General features: G+C 39.1%; 2 protein-coding genes across 2 annotated transcripts; both read right to left on the bottom strand.

Moving 5' to 3' along the window:
- Positions 1-37: 37 nt before the first annotated feature.
- On the bottom strand, positions 38-12,025 carry xk (X-linked Kx blood group (McLeod syndrome)). Its single transcript, XM_020648787.3, has 3 exons — positions 11,495-12,025; positions 3,519-3,781; positions 38-2,081 (listed from the first exon to the last, which is right to left on the bottom strand). The coding sequence occupies exons 1-3, from the start codon at positions 11,737-11,739 to the stop codon at positions 1,144-1,146; spliced, it is 1,446 nt and encodes a 481-aa protein (XP_020504443.2). The 5' UTR covers positions 11,740-12,025; the 3' UTR covers positions 38-1,143.
- A 2,669-nt stretch (positions 12,026-14,694) lies between these two features.
- On the bottom strand, positions 14,695-22,917 carry LOC109995122 (lanC-like protein 3). Its single transcript, XM_020648729.2, has 5 exons — positions 20,815-22,917; positions 19,291-19,414; positions 17,883-18,080; positions 17,592-17,799; positions 14,695-16,757 (listed from the first exon to the last, which is right to left on the bottom strand). The coding sequence occupies exons 1-5, from the start codon at positions 21,346-21,348 to the stop codon at positions 16,598-16,600; spliced, it is 1,224 nt and encodes a 407-aa protein (XP_020504385.1). The 5' UTR covers positions 21,349-22,917; the 3' UTR covers positions 14,695-16,597.
- Between the last annotated feature and the right edge of the window lie 1,897 nt (positions 22,918-24,814).

Raw genomic sequence — 24,814 nt, 5'->3', positions numbered from 1 at the left:
AGAACAGCTGCTAAGCCAAACAAATAAAAACTGACAGTTTTCACATATAAATATAAATTTATTCAGATGTAGGATTTTTTTCACTTCAATGCATTTTATCACGCTCCGTATGAGAATGTGTACAACAGGTTTTTTTAAGGTTTTTTTTTTGCTTGAAAGGTTGTTATACTCTTATTTATTTTTTTAAACAAACATAAGGAGCACTCATCTGATACCTGTGGTCAACATCCCTCTGCAGATACATTGCAAAAAGGAATTAGTGCAAATAAACAAAAAAAAAACACTGACATTCCCGCACACACACACGTCGAAGGTTGTACAATTTCAAACATCTTTCAATGAGATATAATATAATCAACTTTTTGTGTGTTAATAGTTCAACAAAAGAGACAGAGACTTGCAGACACAACAAAAATGTGTTAGAAAAAAATGCAAATACATCCGAACAAAGCATTTTAACATCACTGCAGCTGCTCGACAGGTATACCAAAGTCACTGAAATCCTTTTTGTAACATGCAAAAAACCAGGACGCTGGGGAAATGTGTGCTTTACAGTAACGTTTGGTGATTCATAGGGCTCTTTATCAATGTGTGATTCAACAACTAGCACACACAAAAACATCACAGAAGCAGCGCATTTTTATGATAAAGCTCTTACCAAGGAGTAAAAAAGCTGATTGCTTGCAGCCATAAAACTAAAGGGGGGGGGGTTCCAGAAAAACTCCCTGTACGAAACAGACTCTCCCCCCCTTTGCAGATTAACAGCTCATTTGAGGCCCAACACATGCACACCTCCATGCCAAAGAGATATAGTAAATACAATCAATCCAGAAGCATGGCTCTGTGTGATCAGTAATGCAGCATATAGGTGGAAACAGTCCAGAAAACTCAAGACGTAAAAAGGTGTTTTGTGTTTGATCTAAAGGCTGCAGAATGAGAGGTTTAGATAAGAGTGATTGATGGCAACCATGAGCACCACTTAAGGACACATTTCATGACGGAGCAGGAGACACACTAGCTGAAAACACGAGTTGAGATGGATATCTGAAAGTGTAAACTCAACTCGCAGAGTGGGAATATGTGGCACTTAAAAAAGGAGATGATAACTGTCAGAGTCGCTTCCTCTGAATGGCACGTGATGCTTTAAGCATTGCAGGATGCACCGTGGCTAATGTCCCCGTTGATTCCACCTTGTGTACTATTGGTCATTTCATTGGGAGTGTCGTAGACCGTGTCGTCTAGCATGTCGTACGTCGTGTCATTTGGAATGTCTTCTGCCGAGTCGCTGGCCGTGTCCTGTGGCCCCTCGGTACCCGGCTCTTTGTGCGTGCCGGGGCTCAGGGGATCCAGGACGGACTTGCCCAACGGCCGTCTCCGAGGCGAGGGAGAGGTGCACACGAGGCAAAGCAGGGAGGAGCAGTTCCACAAGCTTTGTGTCATGCTGGAGGAGAAGAGCCTCCGACACGGGTGACAGAACTGGTAGAAGACCAGCATGAAGAAGATGCCGACGGCGTAGGCGACCAGCAGCTGCAGCAGGAGCAGCGGGGCGCAGATGAAATTGTAGAAGTCTGTTTTGTAGACGTACCACAGCAGGAGAAGGGAGGCGTTCTCCACAAAGCGCAGCATGTAGTACAGAGCCATGCGATACCAGTTCTGGGACTTGTTGATGAGGTCCGGGTCGCTGAGTTTCACCCGCACGGCCGACCAGCAGAACATGTTGATGCCGGCGTAGAGGAAGGTGAGCAGGCAGAGCACGATGGTGGTTCCGACCCTGGTCAGAGTCTTTTCTATGTTCTCCGGGAACGGCGAGTGGCTCTTCCAGAACAGGATCCAAGGGTAGAGGAAGAAGACAAGGAAGTTGAGCAGAACCACAGGCAGGATCCAGAGCTGCAGCACAGAGCTGAACAGAACCAGGACCACCACGCGCGAGGCGATTTCAAAGCTTCTCCACATGAAGATGCACAGATAAGCCGCGGGCCGAACGTCCACTTCATAGTCATCGTATTTGATCTTAATGGCCAGGATGTTGCACCTCAGAGCTCCGTACACAATGGACAGCATGGAGATCACCATCAGTGTGCCTGGTATTAAGAAAAAGACAAGAGAAATAAACGGACGCTAAAACTTCAAGGATTACTGATTTCAATCTAAAAATAAAAACAGTTTGAGGTGGATCTATTTCTGTACATCATCAGAAACTCACTCCTTTCAGTCTGACTTCTTATTATGTTTAATGAAGTAAAAAAATGTTAAGCTGCAGAAAATTTCTACTAAATTAAACTATTACAGTCTTGTTATTATGTCTTTATTTACACTCTAAAATCATTGAGAGCATAGCCCTCATTTACAATGACGTCGAGCAGGATAAACAAACTAAAAATAACAAAACATACATATACACACATATGTACACATACACACATAAGCATATGAATATGCATATACTGTATACATACACACATATATATATATATATATATATATATATATACACACATCATAGATAAACAAAATCATTTAAAAAACAAAAAACAGATAATAAATAGTATTTAAAAACAAAATCAATTAAAACATGTGCAATCAGAAGTAAAGGAGTTAATCATTAAAGATCTAAAATGGCCATAAGAGACCAGTGCCTTGATTTTTAAAGTGCCTTGTAGCAAATTCCAAGCTGATGGTGCAAAGATGCCAAAAGCAATAAACATAAAATATTTATAACAAAACAAATCTTTGATTTCCATTGAAATGTTTGAGATGGAATTTCAGCTAGCTTTCTCACCCTGCCTCTAAGGCCAAAATGTTATATAAATCCACGTGATTTAAAGTTATGTAATAAAAAATGACAGGTGACAAATACACAAACAAAGGGTTTAAAATAACAATCAGGTGCTAATTAAAAAAAAAAAAAAAATCGAACTGTCTCAACCTTCTTTTAGTCCGAGTTAATCAAATTAATCTGTCCTTTTAGTATTTCCTGTCCTCATGTTGTCCATCACTTACATCACAGAGGGACGTTCAACATGCCTGTGCAAAATTCTGGAATGTTCACAGCAAATACAAAATATTGAAATGTTCAATAATGCAGCTGGGGTAGAAAAATGTGAACCTCTCCTGTAAGGCCCTGAAGCTCTCATTCATCAAACTCGGCTGTTAAATCACTAAGTGTGAAATAGAAGTGTCAGACGACTAGAAGCCGAGGAAATAAAGAGCTGCGTATTTATATCGTCTTTTATTTTGTCCCAATTGGACGACCAGATGTCCTTTCTTGACTTTGTTTGAACCTTCACTAAATCTCTCTCCCACACACACATAAAGAGTTGGACAGCACCGACTCCAGATCTGCACCAACTGGCAGAGAGGCGGTTACATAACACCACTTTGACTCATGAAAACACCATCCTCTTATTTCCAATATGGCACTCAGCTGATCAGCCTACGCTGGAGCGGAGCAGTCGACTGGTGACAGCCGACATGTGGAAAAAAAATTGAAAACTGTCCCACACACTTAAAGGCCTCACCTCTCCCGATGGAGACCCCCTGCTGCAGGACGCAGATGTAGAGCTGCAGGGTGAGTTGGGGGGCAGATCCCAGGAAGGCCTGAATGACAGAGGTGCGGGCGAAGGCTGCTCGGTGTGTAAACAGTTTCCCCTCCGCCTGCCCCACCTGCCGCTCCACCTCCTCAGACTGCCCCCCGCGAGGCATCTGCTTCTTCCTGGTGATGCTGACATAAGGCTCCTCCACGCGGCCCACGCTGCCATAAATACAAAACGCCTCCAGACACCTGAAACACAGCAGCAGACTGCGATCAGAGGCCATTTAGTGCGTTGGTTGAGACCTTCCGTTATTAACTGATTTTCCTTTCATTACTCAGGCTCCATGCAAACACAGAAACATTAATAACAGACAACTCAAACTCAGATATGTAATAAGATCATGCATGCTGCAATGTCAATATCAAAAAGCTGACGGGGCACAAATCAGACTGCTAACTAGCAGATGTCTTAAATGTACAAGGCTGATGGGAATCTTATTAATTTTATACTTTAGTAAAAAAAATGATGGCATGCAACCACTTGCATGTACTACACACTGTGTTAAAGGCTTTATATGATTTTTTTGATCCAGCAGATGTCGCCCTTGAGTACCAGCATGAAACCAAAACAACTCATTGCATTGTTGTGTTAGCATGCTAATGCTAGCGATCTTTATTATGCTGGTATCTTCACACTGCATGTAAATTTACCTGAAATGAGCGTGATCTAGAAACACAGTTAAGCAGTGAGTACAGTATGTTATTCTTCTTTTCTCTAGTCCCTCAATTAAACAGCTTTTATACATGAGGGGAGGAGTCAGCCGGCCGTCCTGGCGATGTAAACAAAGTGAAGATAGGACTCTGAAAACTCTGAAAACATCACAGACAGTGGGACTCAGGTGTTACACCCATTGTAGACAGTCATGACTCACAGAGTTATTTTCAGAGGATATATTTGATTTATATTATGTTTAAGTGTGAAAAATCACATAGAAAGACTTTAATACCGTTTTAATAAATCTGTTCCAGAGAGTTGCTTTATTATTCAGTTTTATACTTCCAAGCCACTACACACACATACTGTACTTTTTATTCCATAACTTTTTTTGACCGCTGTATTTTCTTGACACTTTGCAGATTATGAGAAGAATATTCAAAAAATAATAATAATTAATTATTTAAAAAAACATCCTTCACCTATTGTGCTGCACACACCTGGAACACATTAAAACTCAATACAATGGTTACCATGGGTCAATTTAAAAACCTGATCACAATTCACTGTACTCATAAGTGTAAATCTTATTAACTGGAGTTGCCTGCTTACTGATTATTCTTCTGGTATTATATTCTATGTATTTTGTCTTCGTTGTTTTTTGTCTTTTTTTTGTCTCTTAATTTGTCGAAAATAAATAAAGGTAAAATGAAATGAAATATATCAACATAAAACTGCAATATATAATCAGATCAATATGTTTCTCTGTATTGTAGTACAGAGAAACATCCAAAACCAGTGTTTCCCCTACCATTACATTACGGGTGCACGCCCCCCCAATGCCCCTACCCCCCACCCCACTTGAAGGTCAAGTTAATAAAACATTTTTTTAGATTAATTTTTATTTTATTTTATGCTTTTTGTGCCTTTATTGTAGAGATAGGATAGTGGATAGAGTCGGAAATCAGGGAAAGAAGACATTTAAGGATACCTTTCCGATAGAACAGGACAGCTGACATAATGAACACATGAACACCAAGATTCCTTCACGTGTTTGTGTCGGCGTCCGTCTGCCTGCACCTCCCCCCCCCCCAAAAAGCTGTGGAAACACTGAAAACCAAAAGATCTTCAGAGTAATGTGACAGAATCCATCAAAGACAGAACATTGACACGTTTGAGGAGTTGGTAGGGGTGAAAAAAAATAGAAAACTATTAAAAAATAGCACATGTTGTTTGATAAATTATTTAATTATTGACTCTTTGGTAAAAAAGTTGCACATTTGATGTTTTTGATTGACTTATTGTTTGTGGGTGTAACCAGAGTCCTGACATGCAGCATGCTGATTATGCCTCCGGATGATAGAAGTGATACATGTTCACAGGCATTAAGCTCCATGTTATTATGAATGTCCAAAGAGATGCCAGTTACACTCACAGCCGGTCATTTCAGCGAGTTAGTAAAACAGTGAAGTGCTGAGTGTGGGCGCAGGGCCAGAGGTCTGTGCTGGAATAGCAGCACTGTTACACAGCGCCAATAAAACAGCAAGGCAAGAGGATTTAAACCACAGGGGTGCTGAGAGACTGTTATCAGCCTGAACTACACTGAAGAGGCACGCACACTGAACACATCACCGACTTGATTAAAACACATATAAATAAATAAATGAGGTTGAGTGTGTGAGCAGGTTTTTCAGAAGTTAAACATGATAAGATATGCTGTAGTCTCCGGGAGGAGTCGACCCCCTTTTGGGGCCTTACACCAGCAGTTCTCCATAAAGGACAACCCCCCACCCCCCACCCCCCACCCCCAAGACTTTGTTTTTGTGCACTGCCCTTACTTAACAGTCACACTAGCAACTTCAGAGGCAAGAATGAAGCTGAGATTCAAACCAACGTATAAGTAGAGAGTGTAAGCTGCACTTGCATGAAGATGTTTGTTCACAGGCAAATATTTAAAGCCAAATTGTTGTTAGATGACCGCAAATGAAATTTGAGGATTGCTCCACCTTTTAGTTCTTCACACTGATTATTTTCCTGGATGCAATCAGAGCCTAATTCAAACAAAATCCAGATACCACAATCCTGTCCTCCATTGACAGATTCTGTCTTTGTATGCAGAATCTTAGAGGAGCAAATCATAGGCTTGATCAAAGCAGATGCATTCAAACAAATTACTACTTGTATGTTAAAGTCATTTTCCCTTCATGATGAACCAACAGAGAGACTCATCATTGGAATCCAAAGTTTCCTTTTAGCTATAATAAAAATGTTTAGCTTCTATCAGCTCCTTTCTAGCCTGTGACTTTATTAATAACTCTCAGGGCTCTCATAACTTTCCTTTGCAGTTACAGCAGGCTCTGAAATACCCTGAACTTTTCCAGGTCTGCACCAAACAGCAGTGAGACAGTTAGCTCCTAGCTAGTTGTTGAACAGATATGAGCAATGCAAAGAGGCCCTCAGGAAATGGTGGAGACCAAAAACAAAGCTGAAAATGAAAGTGAATATCGGCCTAGAATTCATCTCGTATTTAGAAACACAGCTCCTAATGGATTGTGTCTCCAGGATGTGTAAATGAGAACCAGCCTCAACTTATTTAAAAAACAAACCATTTATTTCCTGCTTGGCCAATTAACCAAAGCGCCATTATAATCATTCTCTACCTTTTTCCCCTCTTCTTTAATTTGTCTCTTTCTTGTTTTGCTTTCTTTTACATCTTATTGACTATGTGTTCTTGTTAGCTTTATTGTTTTTGCTTGGACTAACATTAATAATTTGTCTGTGTGTTACATGTTTCTCTTTAGGAGGGCTACACTCGACGAGCCCCTCTGGGTTCCTTTAGCTCCTCCAGCACATTTCTTTCAAAATGTATATTTTATGAATTAACTAATCATTATGTACTGTCTGTTTTTCCATTGATCTATTATGTTTTTATTTTTTTTGTGCAATAAAAAGTTCATCATAACAACTTAAAAGGTGAGGCTTTGTCAACATGACTGTGTTTACCTGACTGAAGTATATGTGGAGTAGTAATCTGCACAGATCAGATCTGTTACCTGTTTGAGAAGATATACTCACTGAGGCACACCAGAAACAATAGAAGCATACTGTGGCATGTTAACCTCTGATCAACACTTGTGATCATTCATGATCTGAGATGCTGATATAACAGCCAGACATTCCATACAGGGATATGAACATGTAAACACAATATCCTGAATAAGATCAAAAACAGGATACCAGTGAGTATGTAAACACACTTCATGGTTTCCCCCCAGAAAAGTTGTCAGGCCCAGTGGTGTCTTTTTGGGGGAGTGCCAAGTTATGATAGTTGAAGGCCTGAACAGTCTAATGTCTCAGACTCTTTTTTTTTTTACTTTAGCCCATGCATGTTTTACCAATCAGTCGCTGGTGACCTGTCCTATACAGTATATCTGTTTTAAACTAAGCAGTCACTCTATACTTTGAAAAGTAAAAATCACCTTAAAAAACAACAAAATGCTGGGTGGCTATAGTCACCTTCAGCTCAATGGTCCATCAGTCTTGTTATTTGTGGTTAGAAAACCTTCACTCACAGATGTAGTCACTGTTTATTCCTGCTTCTCTCCCAAGTAGCTAAAATAAAATATCAGAGATAAAGATGTTTAACAACAGATATAAGAAATCTGCAATAAAAAGTAAATCTCGTTATAGTAAAATGATAATAAAAAAACTTTCCCTTAAATTTCAAACTCTGCTCAAAATCATTCTATATTCCTCCCCACAGGTGAAGCTACTAAAAGGAAAGAGACATTCTGGAGTAGACTTTACATAACTTTGATAAAAACTAGTCAGAGGACCTTAAAGGCTTTATATGTGATTTTTCACACTTAAATATATAAATCAAGAATATCCTCTGAAAATAACTCTGTGAGTCATGACTGTCTACAATGGGTGTAACACCCGAGTCCCACTGTCTGTGATGTTTTCAGAGTTTTCAGAGTCCTATCTTCACTTTGTTTACATCGCCCGGACGGCCGGCTGACTCCTCCCCTCGTGTATAAAAGTTGTTTAATTGAGGGTCTAGAGAAAAGAAGAATAACATACTGTACTCACTGCTTAACTGTGTTTCTAGATCACGCTCATTTCAGGTAAATTTACATGCAGTGTGAAGATACCAGCATAATAAAGATCGCTAGCATTAGCATGCTAACACAACAATGCAGCGCGAGTTGTTTTGGTTTCATGCTGGTGCTCAAGGGCGACATCTGCTGGATCAAAAAAATCACATATAAAGCCTTTAAGTTAAGCATATTTTTGTCAAACTATCCTCTGATCCAGCTGAACAGACAGTATCTAAGAAAACATGATGAAAACAAACATGATCACACAAACAAATACTGAGTAGAAAACAAGAAGCTTAAATTTGAGGAAATTAAATTGATGAGTGTTTATTGCCCAACAGACGGCAGAGTCATTGCTGCTAAAGTGATAAGGAATGTTTATGAAATATAAGATGTGGTGTTTTTGGGCGGACGAGAGTAGAGGAAGTTTTTGCTGTTGGCAGTAAACTGTAGAGACAGACCTTCCCCTCCCTGGTTGTGCTGTCAGAGATAAGGAGCCGACAGCGACTCGTGCTATTCTTAGATCTGCTCTTCATGGAGGACAGACGTAGAAGTCTGAGCAGTAATCATCTGAACACACACTCGAGGGGGAAACTGGGCCCAGCAGGCCCCCGGACTCAAAGGGGCCACGGCTGGGGGGTCAACATGCTGGGAGAGGATGTGGAAGTTTCCACAAATAAAACAGAACCGTTACTTCACTGTCATGGTTCACAAAGCTGACGGCTCGATGAACGGTGACGAGCCAAATGTGCAGTTTGAAACTATCAGTTATTTTCATCATCAGTATTTTTCCACAACACTTGATCACTTTTCTGTTGATTCACTTATTTTGGTATCTATGAAACTTTTTTTTAAATGTGTGAATTCAGAACCACCAGAACCTTAGTTATGTTACCAAGCTACTTTTTTTCTTTCCAAACCCCTAAAGAAAAAGAAGGATTAATGATCTTCAACAGACAAAAAGCAGAGACAGTTTGACAGCTGAGGAGCTGGATCCTTGAAGTGGTTTGGTTAATTTACTGATTTATTGACCAGCCTTAAGTAATCAATCATTGTAGTTATCTAATGGCTGACTTATCCATTCATCTACTATTCAAGTGGAGAATCTACAGAAAAACACGTAATTGAATCAATACAACATGTGAAAATGGTAAAGACAATTCATGAGAGCCCATAATTGATAAAACTGCAAATATTCACTTTTTACTTTAAACCTTTTTTGCTTCATAAGGAACTTTTATACCGCTTTTAATAAAAATTCTAAATTTAAGTATTGCATCAACATTGTGCCAGATTTCTCTGTGTTCTCATTTACATTTTAATAAAAGCTGAGAAATATCTTAAAGGCTTTATGTGATTTTTTGATCCAGCAGATGTCGCCCTTGAGCACCAGCATGAAACCAAAACAACTCGCGCTGCATTGTTGTGTTAGCATGCTAATGCTAGCGATCTTTATTATGCTGGTATCTTCACACTGCATGTAAATTTATCTGAAATGAGCGTGATCTAGAAACACAGTTAAGCAGTGAGTACAGTATGTTATTCTTCTTTTCTCTAGTCCCTCAATTAAACAACTTTTATACACGAGGGGAGGAGTCAGCCGGCCGTCCTGGCGATGTAAACAAAGTGAAGATAGGACTCTGAAAACTCTGAAAACATCACAGACAGTGGGACTCGGGTGTTACACCCATTGTAGACAGTCATGACTCACACAGTTATTTTCACTGGATATACTTGATTTATATATTTAAGTTTGAATAATCACATTTAAAGCCTTTAATAAGAAAACAGTGTTACCACAATGCATTAATATATTTTTTGGATTGATGCTGTTGGATTATTTTTAATCTGTTTTCTATGTTTTTTCCTGGCACAGGTGATGTTTTTGTCTCTGTTTTGTCATTTGCTGTCACCTTGCACACTGGCATGTTGTCTCTTTGCCTTAAAAAAATAATGTTGTAATTTTAACCAACATCCTTTGTTTCTATCATTCTCTTGCATCTGATTTTAGAGGAGGATGTGGATGCAACGCAGCTGGGATGTTTTTCCAATTGCACCACTTACTAACAATTAATTCATTATCAACTCAGCTCCCTTTTGTCTTCCATTAGAGTACACTCGCTTTATGAGCCTAAGTTGTTTTCACTATACCCTCTATTGTTCAACTGTATGATGCCAAAGATACTCTATATCCATTCCATGATATAAGAAAAACAACAAATTTTAACACCTGAGAATGTGAAATTATTGCCAATATTGCAGGAAATATAGAACCTAATTTTCCTGTGGATCTGTGAATTTACCAACTTTCTGTTTCAGCCGTACTTTCTGTATTTGAGAACAAGCTTTTTTTTTATGTTTACCACAGTCTGACCTCGATGTGTTTGCATGTTTGATATCAGTAGCATACGCTTCCTGTGTGTACAGTAGACAGGCTTTTCTTTTCTGCATGCAGGATTAGGCTCACATTCATATAGATGAAACAGATGGTCTATCAGGTCAGGCCGGGGCTTACACAGACAGAGACCCGGCCTATTATTGTTTAAAGCTCTTCTTTGCCAATGTTTACAGTATAAAACAGACACTGTCAATTTATTTATTTAACCCATTGTGCTCTAAATGCAAGGGGAATTCTCCATATGTGGAAAACTATTCTGCATGTTTCAGGATTGTGGCGTGTTCCAGCTGGGCTTTATGAGGGGTGATTTAATGTCCTTTCAGATAGAGCAGTCATGAATAAATCAGACACAGCTTGGCCTGTGAGATCATGGCCTAAAGAAGATCAAACTGTGAGATGGAGGGGGGGTCTTACTGAAAGTGGTGTTGGCTGAGCTCTCTGTGACAAACAGATGTGAGGGGTATTTGGAACATATCAATAATCGCTGCCCTGCCATTGATCTGCCTTTTTTTTCACAACAGACATACATTGAATGCAGCAGAGTGTCAGCAGCCAGCCAGAGGAGACAAAGAGCCAAAAGCGACATGAAAACAACAGCATGTGCCTTATTATGCATTCAACCAAAACCAGCCCTAAGCAGCTTATGAGCAGGCGGGCCGGACATGTTTTAACGAGGATAAATCATCCGTGGACTCGACACCTGTGGATAATAAACACAGCCGGAGAAACATAAACAAGCCAGCACTGACCTGACGATGGGTCCGAGCTGCAGGATGTGCAGCAGCAGGACGAGGGGTCTGTCCCTGCTCAGGTCCCGGTGGATGAAGGTGAGGGTCAGCTGCACCAGCACGGACGGCACGAGCGTGAAGAGGAGCGTGAGCCCCTGCCAGATCTGGTCTCCAGCTGAGCGGTACGTGGAGCTGAGGTACAGCGCCGCCGTGGTCTCGGCCGTGAACAGAGACACCGACACAAAGATGGAACTGGGGAGTCGCATCCTCACTCACTCCGCCATCTGGGGACTGCGGCTCTCTGGGGTCCGCGCGTCCATAACGTTTTCTCACCGACCGAGGTGGGGGGCGGGGGGGCGGGGGGGGCGGTCAGTCGGTCCGTCACCCGGTGGAGAGGGAACCCCGTTGTGTCAGACTCACGCCGCCGCCGCCGGAGCTCGTCTGCGATTTTTGAGGCAGGCAGGATGTCTTCACAGCTCAGGTGTAGTTCCGAAGAGAGGCTGTGGGGGGCGCTGCAGACTCAGATGGAGTTGTTACTGATTTTCTCCTTCCTTCCCACTTTCTCGGTCACGTCGGATGGTCGACCAATGAGACTGGTTATGCTCGGTGTTAATGAATATTCAATCAAAAATGAAATCTAGCAGGATCGCTAGAAAGATTTCGTGCTGACTCGTCGAAATTCTTGTTGTTTTGATTTCTGGTCTTTGTTGAATGTTTTTTGTCCTTGCTCCAGATTGTTGTCTGCTTACATTTGCCTGATGTATACTTTTGGAAAAGTTTGATTTTTATTTTATTTATTTATTTATTTATTTATTTATTTATTTATTTATTTATTTATTTATTATTATTATTATTTTTTATATATATATATACAATCCCCCTTGATTTATGTTTGAATTAACTTGTTCCTGTGTATTTTGCTGTTGTATGTTCATCCTCTATAAGAATTTATATAAACATTTTTTGTATGTTTTAAATTTGTCAATAAAGACGATTCAAAAAAATAAAAAATTAATATGCAATCAATTAATTTTTCCAAATGTTTTATTTACTTATTTACATTGTATCATGAAAGACGTAAAGGCTATCTGTGGAAACAGACAAACTGAAATATAAGTAACTAAATAAATAAATATGAATTGGTCATTTACTACATGATGAAACCAATAATTGATTATTGACCAGAATTTGTTTGTTTCGTAAATGAACTGATTTTATCATGTAAACTAATTGGCCTGTTTAATATTAGGTGAAGTTATGTAAAATTCAGATTCAAACCTTTATTTATTCTTGAAAGGACATGGAGATTTCCCTCATGTCCAATTAGGCTAATAAGTAATTAAATATCAAAATGAGAAGTATAAAACGAGTATATGTATATATTTTTTTTTTACTCCATGACAAATCCCAGGTTGCCTACTTTGTGTAAGTGTTTTGTCATCATAGTCCCTTGTTATGTTGCAAACTCTGCACAGTTTCTTTGGTTATTGTAAACTTCTAAGTAGGCCTACTTTAATTAAATAACTTAAACAGACTTGACCTTTTTCTCTTCTAAGGTCAATGAACTCTGAGGTGTAGCCTAATCATTCTCATGGAGAGATTTGCTGTATTGATTAGAAATATTCTTCTGTCTCTGTTATTTAAATCTATGTAAAGAAAAAGAAAGGGGGATAAACACTGAAGCACAACAAATACACACAGTGAAAGTGGTGTGTTTACATTTGTGTTTTAAGTAAACTGTTTTCACATAAATCAGATATTGACTGTTGATTTCTACATTAGGTGATCAGAGGAGTGAAGGATGAAGATACAACATTACAAAAAAGCTTAAAAAAACAAAAAACTTTTTTTCTCTGGACACTTTATTTAAAACAACAATCATTACTCAGCTCAAACTGCAAATGCATTGCACATACACAAACACACACACATTATGTGCTTATGTTCCACAACAGGCATGATGAGCATTGGGAAACTGCTTTGGTTTTCTAATTACTATTCACAGCTCTTTTAACTTCAGCCGCATGAAGAAACATGCTGCCCAACGCGTTTAATTTGCTTCTAAATGAGAGGTGTGACCAAATGCAAATGCTTGAGTTTAATTTCTAAGGCCACAATAGGACATCTATGTAAAGACATCCTCCCCCTGTCTCTACCCTCTTTAACACCAAGGTAAAACTTTAAACAAATCACAACACATATATATAACACGGTTTCAAAACATCAAATACATAAACATCTGTGGCACTGCTACACATGGTGTAACCTAGTTTACACAGGTAAGTCCATAATAATGCACACACGAATACCATGAATAACTGGACAATTTGCATTTACCTGCGGAAAATGCGTGGGAATGCTGACCGCTGAAATGTTTTGCAAAACACTGCTGAATGAAGAAGAATCAGCAGAAACAGCTGAAGGAATAGTAGAAGATGAAGAAACAGTAGAAGATGAAGAAACAGTAGAAGATGAAGAAGAAGTAGATGAAGAAACAGTAGAAGATGAAGAAACAGTAGAAGATGAAGAAGAAGTAGAAGATGAAGAAAAAGTAGAAGATGAAGAAACAGTAGAAGATGAAGAAGAAGTAGATGAAGAAACAGTAGAAGATGAAGAAACAGTAGAAGATGAAGAAGAAGTAGAAGATGAAGAAAAAGTAGAAGATGAAGAAACAGTAGAAGATGTAAAAGAAGTAGAAGATGAAGAAACAGTAGAAGATGAAGAAACAGTAGAAGATGTAAAAGAAGTAGATGAAGAAACAGTAGAAGATGAAGAAGAAGTAGATGAAGAAACAGTAGAAGATGAAGAAACAGTAGAAGATGTAAAAGAAGTAGATGAAGAAACAGTAGAAGATGAAGAAACAGTAGAAGATGTAAAAGAAGTAGATGAAGAAACAGTAGAAGATGAAGAAACAGTAGAAGATGAAGAAGTAGAAGATGAAGAAAAAGTAGAAGATGAAGAAACAGTAGAAGATGAAGAAACAGTAGAAGATGAAGAAACAGTAGAAGATGAAGAAACAGTAGAAGATGAAGAAGAAGTAGAAGATGAAGAAAAAGTAGAAGATGAAGAAACAGTAGAAGATGAAGAAACAGTAGAAGATGAAGAAGAAGTAGAAGATGAAGAAAAAGTAGAAGATGAAGAAACAGTAGAAGATGTAAAAGAAGTAGAAGATGAAGAAACAGTAGAAGATGAAGAAACAGTAGAAGATGAAGAAAAAGTAGAAGATGAAGAAACAGTAGAAGATGAAGAAACAGTAGAAGATGAAGAAAAATTAGATGAAGAAACAGTAGAAGATGAAGAAACAGTAGAAGATGAAGAAACAGTAGAAGATGAAGAAACAGTAGAAGTGGTAGAACAAGTAGAAGATTCTGCATAAAGACGGCTTAAATGCAGTCAGATAATGAGAAAAAGGGGAAAACGTCTCCCCATTGAGTGCTCATTTCAAGGACTTAAATTAAGAGTTGGTGGCTAAATGATGATTTTGTGAGCGAGATGACAAATGGCCGAATGCGCTGGTGTGATTTTCATGTCTGGGATCCAAGAAATGTGGAAACCACAGCGATCTAAATAGTTAGTCCCAAGAGGTTTGGTCAAGGAAGCTTGGCTGAAGTTTACCATTACACCAGGTAGAGATTTATCTGGACCACCTGCCGCTTTGAAGCTCACAGTGTAAAAACCTTTGCTCCGTTTGTCCTGAAAACTCAATGTGTGAGAGAGGACAAGTTGTCCTACATTTTGAGGGTAAATTTATGTGTGTGGGGTGAACATTGTGGTCAGTAAAGCAATTTCTTCGGGAGATTTTGAAACTATCTCAGAACTCTGTCCCACTCTAGCGATGATGTCACTCACTCTAGCCCCGAACATTCCACCACACACACACCCATTGAAAAACTGTGAAAGCACTTAAAAACATCACAAAACAGCTGGAGGTACAGTTTGAAAAGTATAAAAGATAGCAAGATGAGTGAAAGTAGTATAAATAGTGGGAAAGTATGTGAACTTTTTAAAGTAAGAATGAAGTCTCTAGGCGAAAAATAGCCAAAGTTATAAGGCTGAGAAAGAAGAGGAAAAGTGGAAAAATGTTCCATTCATTTGAATGGGGAGAAATTTTGTGGAAAAAGTGAAATAACTTAAAAAGTAAAAGTCATAGCCATCATGTCCTGAAGACGCCAGATAGTTGTATTTCAGCATTCCCACTAATACCTATAGTCATTTCCTTCAGTATCTGTTATTTGGACCTCAGCTTTAAACATTTTTCAAAATCTAAATCCATCCCTTTTGTTTATCGTTTAAGGGTTGTTAACAACATTTAAAAAAATGATTTCCTCTCAAGACATAAATAAAAGGTCTGTGATATATTATACAATTTCAAAGGGATTAAGTGACACCTGTTTTCCCTCTTTCCTGTTTTTCTTTAGCGCGATTGCCGATGTGATTCAGCCATCAACGATGAGTTTCTGAATCGACATAAAACTGTACCACTTTCCGCCCCCCTGGGTTAAAGAATTGAAGTATAGACTTTGTAACATAATGAGCTTAATCAGCTAAAAGCAGTATCTTTATGTGATGAAGCCATGCATGTTCAGAAGGCTGTTACTGATACGATACTGAAGAAAACATTTGATTGTGATCATTCTCAAACCAGTTCTGAATATTTTGTTTCTACAATGTGACATGTATTCACAATAATTATTCCTAGAACGGTACAACTCACAGTGAATCTTAAAATATGTGTAGTGTGTCTCCATCTTTAGGTTTGATAATGTCATGACATGGGAAATGTGAAAAGAGAAAGTTTTCACCTTTCTTACCCCAAAATTTGAAAACGTCAAGGGGCAGTTTACTGCATTGTAATTTAAAACAGATGATGGTATACAGTAAGTGGAATGAATCTGATAAAGCCTGAAAGCTCACAATCCACTTTGATACAGACATAAAACTAGAACATTATTCTACAGCAATCCTACTCAAAAAAATGACATTACATATCCCAAACAAATACCATCCCTCCCTCCACTCCCACTCTGATCACAGCTTCAATCCAGGTTCATCAGAGACTCTAACTAACAAACAAGTCTTCACCGGGGGTTTGGGAGAGAGGGAGTGGTGTCTGTATGAGTCCATTCACACAAAGACACTAAACAAAGGGAATTCCGACTGGTCCGGCTGCAGGAGGTCGACCAGGAAACAAATGGTTCCTGACAGGCCTTCAAACAGACTGTAGACACTAGTGACTGAGTGGGAGCCTGCTTTAAACTCCTCAGTGAAGAGGAACTCTGCAAACCTTTGGAGGAGAAACAAGAGCAGAGACATGACCGGAGACATTTCAAGTGATACGATCACACCTGATGGAGAAAATGGAGCTGTACATACTGTGGTTTATGATTTGTAATACATACAGATAAGAGCTGATAGCGGATTAAAGTCTTTATATGTGATTTTTCACACTTAAATTTAGAAATCAAGTATCTCCTCTGAAAATAACTCTGTGAGTCATGACTGTCTACAATGGGTGTAACACCCGAGTCCCACTGTCTGTGATGTTTTCAGAGTTTTCAGAGTCCTATCTTCACTTTGTTTACATCGCCCGGATGGCCGGCTGACTCCTCCCCTCGTGTATAAAAGTTGTTTAATTGAGGGACTAGAGAAAAGAAGAATAACATACTGTACTCACTGCTTAACTGTGTTTCTAGATCACGCTCATTTCAGGTAAATTTACATGCAGTGTGAAGATACCAGCATAATAAAGATCGCTAGCATTAGCATGCTAACACAACAATGCAGCGCCAGTTGTTTTGGTTTCATGCTGGTGCTCAAGGGCGACATCTGCTGGATCAAAAAATCACATATAAAGCCTTTAAAGGCCGACTCTAATACTCCTCAGACTCAATATTCTTTAAATGTGTTCAGTTCAGGGAAACTTACAGCTGGCACAGGTGAAACTTTGACTTTCCTCGTAGTGAGCCACAGCTGGTGTAGCACAAATTCAATCTGTTGTCTACTCAAACATTTGACCTATGTGGGAGTTTGCGGTTTGAACTCATTACAGTTGTATTTTGAAAAACTCAATGCTACTATCCTGTAAACAACATACACAACATCAGGAGGGATTTCTTACCTCTGAGCTCGGTAGATGTATTTTGAGTTGCCAGTGAGCCGATACAGCAAGAGGAAGACGTAAGCACTGCCTGCGACTCCATGACAGATCCCAGGTCCCTTCTTAAGCAGACCTTTCTGCCACACAATCTCTCCACTGCGGATACAGGTGTCCAGGTACTGGGGTTTCTTTTTGATCAGGTAGGCTTTGGCAAAGAGATATGCAACACCTGTGTGAGAGTATGGAGACAGGAATTGAATTACTAAAAAACAAGCAATAAGACCTTGAGCAAGATCATGGTGTTGTGTGTACCGGGGGCTCCATGGCACCAGTGCACCAGTTCGTTCTCTCGCTCCACGATGGCTCCCAGCTCTGCAGGCCAGTTACAGTTCTGCTCCTGGTTCATGAGGAAGTCGACGCTCTGCCACACCAGGTCGTTCTCCGCCCCGCTGAGCACGTCCTGGTAGCTCAGCAGCATCTGCAGCACCGACGAGAGGCCGTGAGCTGCACCTGACAGGAAGGTGGAGGGGCATGAGGAGATCATACACCCACCCACCCAACCAACCAGGCATGCAGGGAAAGCACCATGCCAGGCACACAAACAAACCGAATCAAACAGAATTTTTTTGTCGCTGCTTCTTAGCTTTTTAACTGAAGCCCACCATATGTACATACTTGTGATAAATCTTTTTTCAGCAATAAGGATGCTTCATCTATGTTAGGAGGATACACATGATGAGCCTCTGTCAAGTAGCCAACATTTAATTGAATTGAATTTTTTTATTTAATTTTTTGTGATTTTTTTTTATTTAATTAATTTTTTGGGGGGGGCGGCAGTAGCTCAGTCTGTAGGGACTTGGGTTGGGAATCAGAGAGTCACCGGTTTAAGTCCCGGCATGGACCAAGTCTGGAAATTCATCTGGTAGCTGGAGAGGTGCCAGTCCACTTCCTGAGCACTGCCGAGGTGCACTTGAGCAAGGCACCAAACCCCAAAACTGCTCTGGAGTGCTCGCTGTGGAACTGGAACAAGAACTGTTTTAATGTAGAATAAATAAGCCGTCCAGTATCTGAAAATAGGTCAAATAAAAATAATGCATTTCATGCAGTAATCTGAACGGATTCTCTCCAAACAATGCTGGACACATGCAGGGGAAGCACAGCTCTCTTCAGTGTCTGTGAATTCCCTCGTCTTCTTTCTCAGTTTCTCAGAGTATTGTTTTTTCTGTAAAAGTTTTTATTGAGAGGGGTCAAACTCTTACACATGCATTAGTATCTTTAATCAGGTGTTTCCTCAAAAAAATCAATTTATTTGCAGTTTAAAAACTTGTCATTTAATTTCATCGCCTCGTCATCCTCAAAGTTCTTGACATGTCCATGCAAAGGCAGCCAGCGAGGCTATATGCTTACTATGAACTCTGTGTTGGTCTGAAATTTACTGAGGGTCTCCCACCCCTGACATCTGGTCATCTGATGCAATCAAGGAAAGGAAAGATAGCTTTACACATGTTAACACCAAATCTACATAATAGAATCATCTCTTCAGTCTTGTTGGATAACTAACATTAGAACCTCCAAGAACCAGCAGCTCAAATATAAAAGTTTATTTTAACTTGACTTTAAAAAGTTATTTTTTCAAACACAGCCACATACTAAACACCTACAAGGAGATGATCAACTTCTGTATCACCAAATTAACTCTGCTCAATTCTTGTGTTCTTACCAAGATACTCGGTCCCATAGTACGAGTACATGAGAGGGAAAGGCTTCCTCTTCTTCCGGGCGTACTGTTTTCCTGACTCAATGATGGCCTGACAAATTGATTTGATTTGTTCCTTGCTCAGAATCTGCAGAATAAAAGAGAGTGTTATCTGCCGGGTCAATGGAAACAGTGTTAATGCAGGAATGAGAAGCACCTGTAATGGGTTGAAAAATGTCTTCATAATTATTTAAAATGTGTTTTGTCTTAAGCTAAAAACAAAGGTTATCAAAAGGTTAAAATGGATCACAAGATTTAAATAATTGCATAAATAGGTTCAAAGTCATTGGGACAGTGGAAAAGTTCATTATAGTGAAAATACAGTTCATTGCTGAAAGAACAAGTTAAATGAGTTAAAAAAAGAGACCCCAATATATTTTTTATGTTTATGTATCTCAAAGAGCTATTTAAAGCTAGATTTCCGTGCACTGAACTAGTTAACCCTACCCATGTTATTGCAATACCGAACCAGGTCGCTAGAGGGCGCATAGCGAGGCAAAATCTGCAGAATAAATCCTGCAGCCGAGCTGAACACAGCTAAACTTCGTTGCTTCTTTGTATTTACATACAGACAGACCACTGCAGGGTAAAGACACACTCCTCCCTGGCACCCCTAGGCCAGGTCGGGGGAGCAACACACCCATCCATTCATTTCTGCATATGAGTATTAATGTTCATAAGATCTGTGGTTAAAGAAGAAAACGTTAATAATGTATGAATTGCTTGATTCTCTACCAATCATAATTTAAAAAAGTAAAGGCCAAGTTTTAGAGATCAAACAGTCAATCATAAGAAAATTATCTCTAAACTTTTTAGATAAATAATAAATTATTGAGTCGTTTATCATGCAAAATATAAATTTTATAAGATTTATGTGAATTTGATGTTGCTGTGCATTAAGTGTAACTGTCATCATCTATATTTTCTACAGTTTATTTTCTATTGTGATCCAAATACAATAATAAAATCTCATTGGATTTTTAGTTTAGAGAACTGGGGCTTCATGCCAAAGAAGTTTAATTGGCCTAAAACATGATATCCCAGCTGGACTTTAGCAATGTTTGCAACACCACAATACTTTAGCTGATATATCCATCCAACTGAATTGGCAGTCTACCTCTGTTTTGGACCTTTAAACATACAAAACAGGCATTCTAACTATGTCAAACTGGGCTCTGGAAAACTGTGAAATCCTAATGGTTTCAACAACAAAATATTCCTTAGAAAAATCTTTAAACTATAGCAATTGTCAATTGCAGGTACCTTGCAAGACAAAGCCTTACAAGGTACTAAATTCATCCATTTCTGACTTTAAGAATCTAAAAATGACCAATATTTTAATGGAGAAACACACCATTATTTAAAGGTAAAGCCTGATATTCACTACTTTAAGGCCTTTTGACAGCAAACTATTAAGGACTGTCAGTCCTTGTTCTAGTCCTCTGTTTGCAGGTGAAATGTGAAAGTGCGTGTGCACCAGTGTCTCACCTCTAAACCCAGCTTCTGTTTTAGGACCAGTGCGGCACACAGGTATCCAGCCCGCCCCACAAACAGCTCATCCGAGCCACACTCCAGGAAACTGATGGGCGCACACACCTCCCACAGGTTCCGAAATTTGCTCAGCGGCCTGACGAACTCAGCCAAGCCCATCGATTTGTAGATCATAGCGGCCACGGCGTAGATTCCAGCCCCTCCGAGCAGGAAGGCCGCCCGCATGTTTCTGTCCGGCTCCGCGTCCACGTACCTGACCGACACGTCGATGATCCGCTTGGCCGTCTTCAGGTACGAGTCCCGGTGCTCAGAGAACAGCGGACACTCGCTGACATGATACAGCATGTAAGCCACCCCGGCCGGGCCGTCGTACAGACCCCCATCGCAGTCGCTGATATCGACAGGAACCCGTTTCAGGACTTTATCGACCGCTGCAACGACGGCGGGCACGACGACCTGCGCGTCCTGGCCCGCGAGCAAGGCACCTTTGTAGTCAGAGAACCGGTTGGTAAAGCAGCGGTTGTTTTCCATCACCGATAAACAAGATGATACAGGAACAGCAAAACGTGCAACCCTCACCCTCAGGAAGTCAGATCTGCGGGTTAGACTGCCCCCAGATACCCAAGGATGTGAGAGGCATCCAATTCTTTGATCGCGTCAGTCATCAGCTGATTGGTTGTCGGGAGTGATCATTCAGCCTCATATTGACTGATGGGACCTTCAGGGACCTGCACTATTTCACCTTTAATGTCTCGTGACAGGCAGAGCTGGAGGAAGTATTCAGATCATAGTCAACCTGATAGAAGTGTGTTAACAATTAAAAAAGAAGATCCATCAACTGTACGAAGGAAGTCCATCAGAATCAGAATCAGAATCTGGGTTTATTGTCAAGTACATTTACACATAAAGGAATCTGACTTGGTGTATTGGTGCTAAACAATTAACAAGGAAATAAAGCAGAACTAGCAACAACTTAAATAATACAGAATAAGAAGATATTACAATATATAAAATAGAATTTAAAAATATAAAATATAAAAAATAAAACACAAAAGGTGCAGTGTAGCTGTGGACGATGAGAAAACAAATCTTAATGTGTGTAACTACTCACAGAGTGCATGTAAGGAAGAATATCAAATATTAAAGGAATATTTAAAAAGAAAAAGATAGCTTATAGCCTATAAAACAAGACTCGCTTTACCTTTATGTGTTGCATGTTGGGTGGGCGCACAACTTGCCCAAAGGCCTATTCCGCGAGTTAATCCAATTCCAATGAAGGTTAAAGACAAGAGGCCCTTGCAGTTAAAAACCAGGATGGCTATATGGCTAACTGTTAAACTGTTTGTTTGTACTATGAGTGCGATCCTTAAAAAGGACGGGACTTAAGGTAGGCCTATTGTGAAATTTTGATATTGTAGGCCAACAAGACATCTGGATGAACGAAAGTTTAGTCTATCTTTAGCTGAGCCAGTCGAAAACTAAGATGTTTTTATCTAGTAAACATTAAAGGGGCCTGTAAGTAGTTTAAAATACAAAGCGAGGGTCGGAGAGTAATTTAACAGTTACTCAGGGATGTTGTAAAAACAAAATATCCTTCAGACAGTTTGCTTTGGACAGCTGTGACTAGCTTGATTAATAGCCTGGCTCATGACAGAAAAAAACTAAACTCACAAAAGTCATGAATAAACAATGAGCAGGAATTAAATAAGTCAAACTGTAATTATATACAATCGCCACCAGGGGGCGAGAGAAACCTCTGGGCTCAGGTGGCTGCTGTCCATGGTGCTGAAGGCTGCAATCAGCAACCAAATCATACTATTGATTCATCGCCAATAGAACACATTTAATAGATTATGAGCAGATTTGAGTTCTCATTACGTTTTTTGATAGATAGATAGATAGATAGACAGATAGATAGATAGATAGATAGACAGATAGATAGATAGATAGATAGATAGACAGATAGATAGATAGATAGATAGATAGATAGATAGACAGATAGATAGACAGATAGATAGATAGATAGATAGATAGATAGATAGATAGACAGATAGATAGATAGATAGATAGATAGATAGATAGATAGATAGACAGATAGATAGATAGATAGATAGATAGATTGATAGATAGATTGATAGATAGATAGACAGATAGATAGATAGATAGATAGACAGATAGATAGATAGATAGATAGATAGATAGATAGACAGATAGATAGATAGACAGATAGATAGACAGATAGATAGATAGATAGATAGATAGATTGATAGATAGATTGATAGACAGATAGATAGATAGATAGATAGATAGATAGATAGATAGATAGATAGATAGACAGATAGATAGATAGATAGATAGATAGATTGATAGATAGATTGATAGATAGATAGACAGATAGATAGATAGATAGATAGACAGATAGATAGATAGACAGATAGATAGATAGATAGATAGACAGATAGATAGATAGATAGACAGATACTTTATTGATCCCGAGTGAAATTCAAAGCATCCAGTAACAGGTTACAAAGACGTACATGACATGAAACATGTTTTTTCTTTTTTACATCTTATTTTGAAAGGGCATTCGACGAGTCTCATCGCTTTTACAACATCAAAAAATGAAGTGGAAAATTGACTTAAGGCCTTAACTTTTACTTTTTTTGCTTACATTATTTTGAGTATAACACTTTTTTACTTTTTAGATAGCTTTTATTATTAATATTAATAATAAAAATACATTTTATTTAAAGGCGCCTTTCAAAACTCTCCAGGTCACCTTACAGAGCAGAAATAAAAACAACAAAGTAACAACAAAACCATAAAATGAACATTAAAAACATAAAAAAACACAAATGTACAGGATGTAAAGGAGTTATGAGACCAGGTGGAGAATGATCAGACTGAATATGCTTTTGTATTTACCTTGTTAAGAGAGTCAAGAAAATATTTCCATTTCTCTCATTGTTTGATTACAGATCAAATCATCCACATCGTCTAAAAGAACATTTGAAAAAACATTTGAAAGTGGTTTGCATCGGATTCTGTGTTTAAATGTGCCCTCAACACATGATGTCCTATGAAGTGGCAGCAATTACATGATAGTTTTTGTTGCATTGTGTAAGAGTGTGGGCTTGTCCTCCTCTTCTTGCTATTTTACAACCAAAACACAAAATAACCTGATAGAAAAAAACGTGATCCAACAGGTGTCCATGTTTTTCCCCCGCATCTCCATCATCCTGCCTGCCACTCCAAGAGAGCCAAAAGGTTATCGGTGTCGAAATTGTGTGAGAGAGAACATTTCAAATTAAAAAGAGGATTTTCTTTCTTCTCTCTTCAAAGAGATGAACCAGACCATGAATGCCAAGCAGATAACAACTTTGACAGAAACATTTTACGTGATTTCTGATCACAAAAAATTATAATTAAAAAAAAAACTTTTCTGTGTATTCATTTTGAGATGATACGACGCAGTCTGATGGATGGAGAGAGAGGTGGTGCGGATGTCGACTCAACATCAAGGAAGAATAGAAGTGGATGCAGTTGCAGTTGATTTGGTTCCACTTGGACCATCTGATGATTCCTTGAAGAAGCGAGGAGAGAATTCAGTGTGTTTACATTAAAGCATTATTTAAGTCCAAGCAGCCCATTTTTCTTTGATGGTGATTTTTCCTCGAAGAGATTGGGGGGGGGTGTAAATACATTGAAAACTCTGCAGCTAAAGATATTGGGTTTGAAGTGCAGATTAAAAATGGTTTAAGTCACACTGGAAGTACAACGTTTGAATCTGTTTTGCGGGCTGCCTTGATACAGAACAAATCAATTTGCATTTATATTAAAAATGATTTGGTGCCCGTCGGTACATCAGTCAGAACAATCTATACCACATCTAGTTTAAAATATGAGGACTCAGATCAGAGGAAAAGTTTAATGAACAGTTTGACCTTCATTCCCTTTCAGACAGATTTGTCCCACAGTTATAGAGAGATACAAAGAT

Source organism: Labrus bergylta, chromosome 13 (genome assembly GCF_963930695.1).
Source record: "Labrus bergylta chromosome 13, fLabBer1.1, whole genome shotgun sequence".
In the NCBI taxonomy this organism is placed as follows: domain Eukaryota; kingdom Metazoa; phylum Chordata; class Actinopteri; order Labriformes; family Labridae; genus Labrus; species Labrus bergylta.
Note: the sequence above shows the minus strand (reverse complement) of the source record. Positions and strands in the feature narration are given on the sequence as shown.

Coding starts and splice junctions, on each gene's coding strand:
- LOC109995122 (XM_020648729.2), bottom strand. CDS start 21,348: ATGGAAAACAACCGCTGCTTTACCAACCGGTTCTCTGACTACAAAGGT. Junction 18,081..19,290: donor CTATGGGACCGAGTATCTTG/GTAAGAACACAA, acceptor CCTTCCTGTCAG/GTGCAGCTCACGGCCTCTCG. Junction 16,758..17,591: donor TACATCTACCGAGCTCAGAG/GTAAGAAATCCC, acceptor TCTCCTCCAAAG/GTTTGCAGAGTTCCTCTTCA.
- xk (XM_020648787.3), bottom strand. CDS start 11,739: ATGCGACTCCCCAGTTCCATCTTTGTGTCGGTGTCTCTGTTCACGGCC. Junction 3,782..11,494: donor CAGCTCGGACCCATCGTCAG/GTCAGTGCTGGC, acceptor GCTGTGTTTCAG/GTGTCTGGAGGCGTTTTGTA. Junction 2,082..3,518: donor GGGGGTCTCCATCGGGAGAG/GTGAGGCCTTTA, acceptor TCTTAATACCAG/GCACACTGATGGTGATCTCC.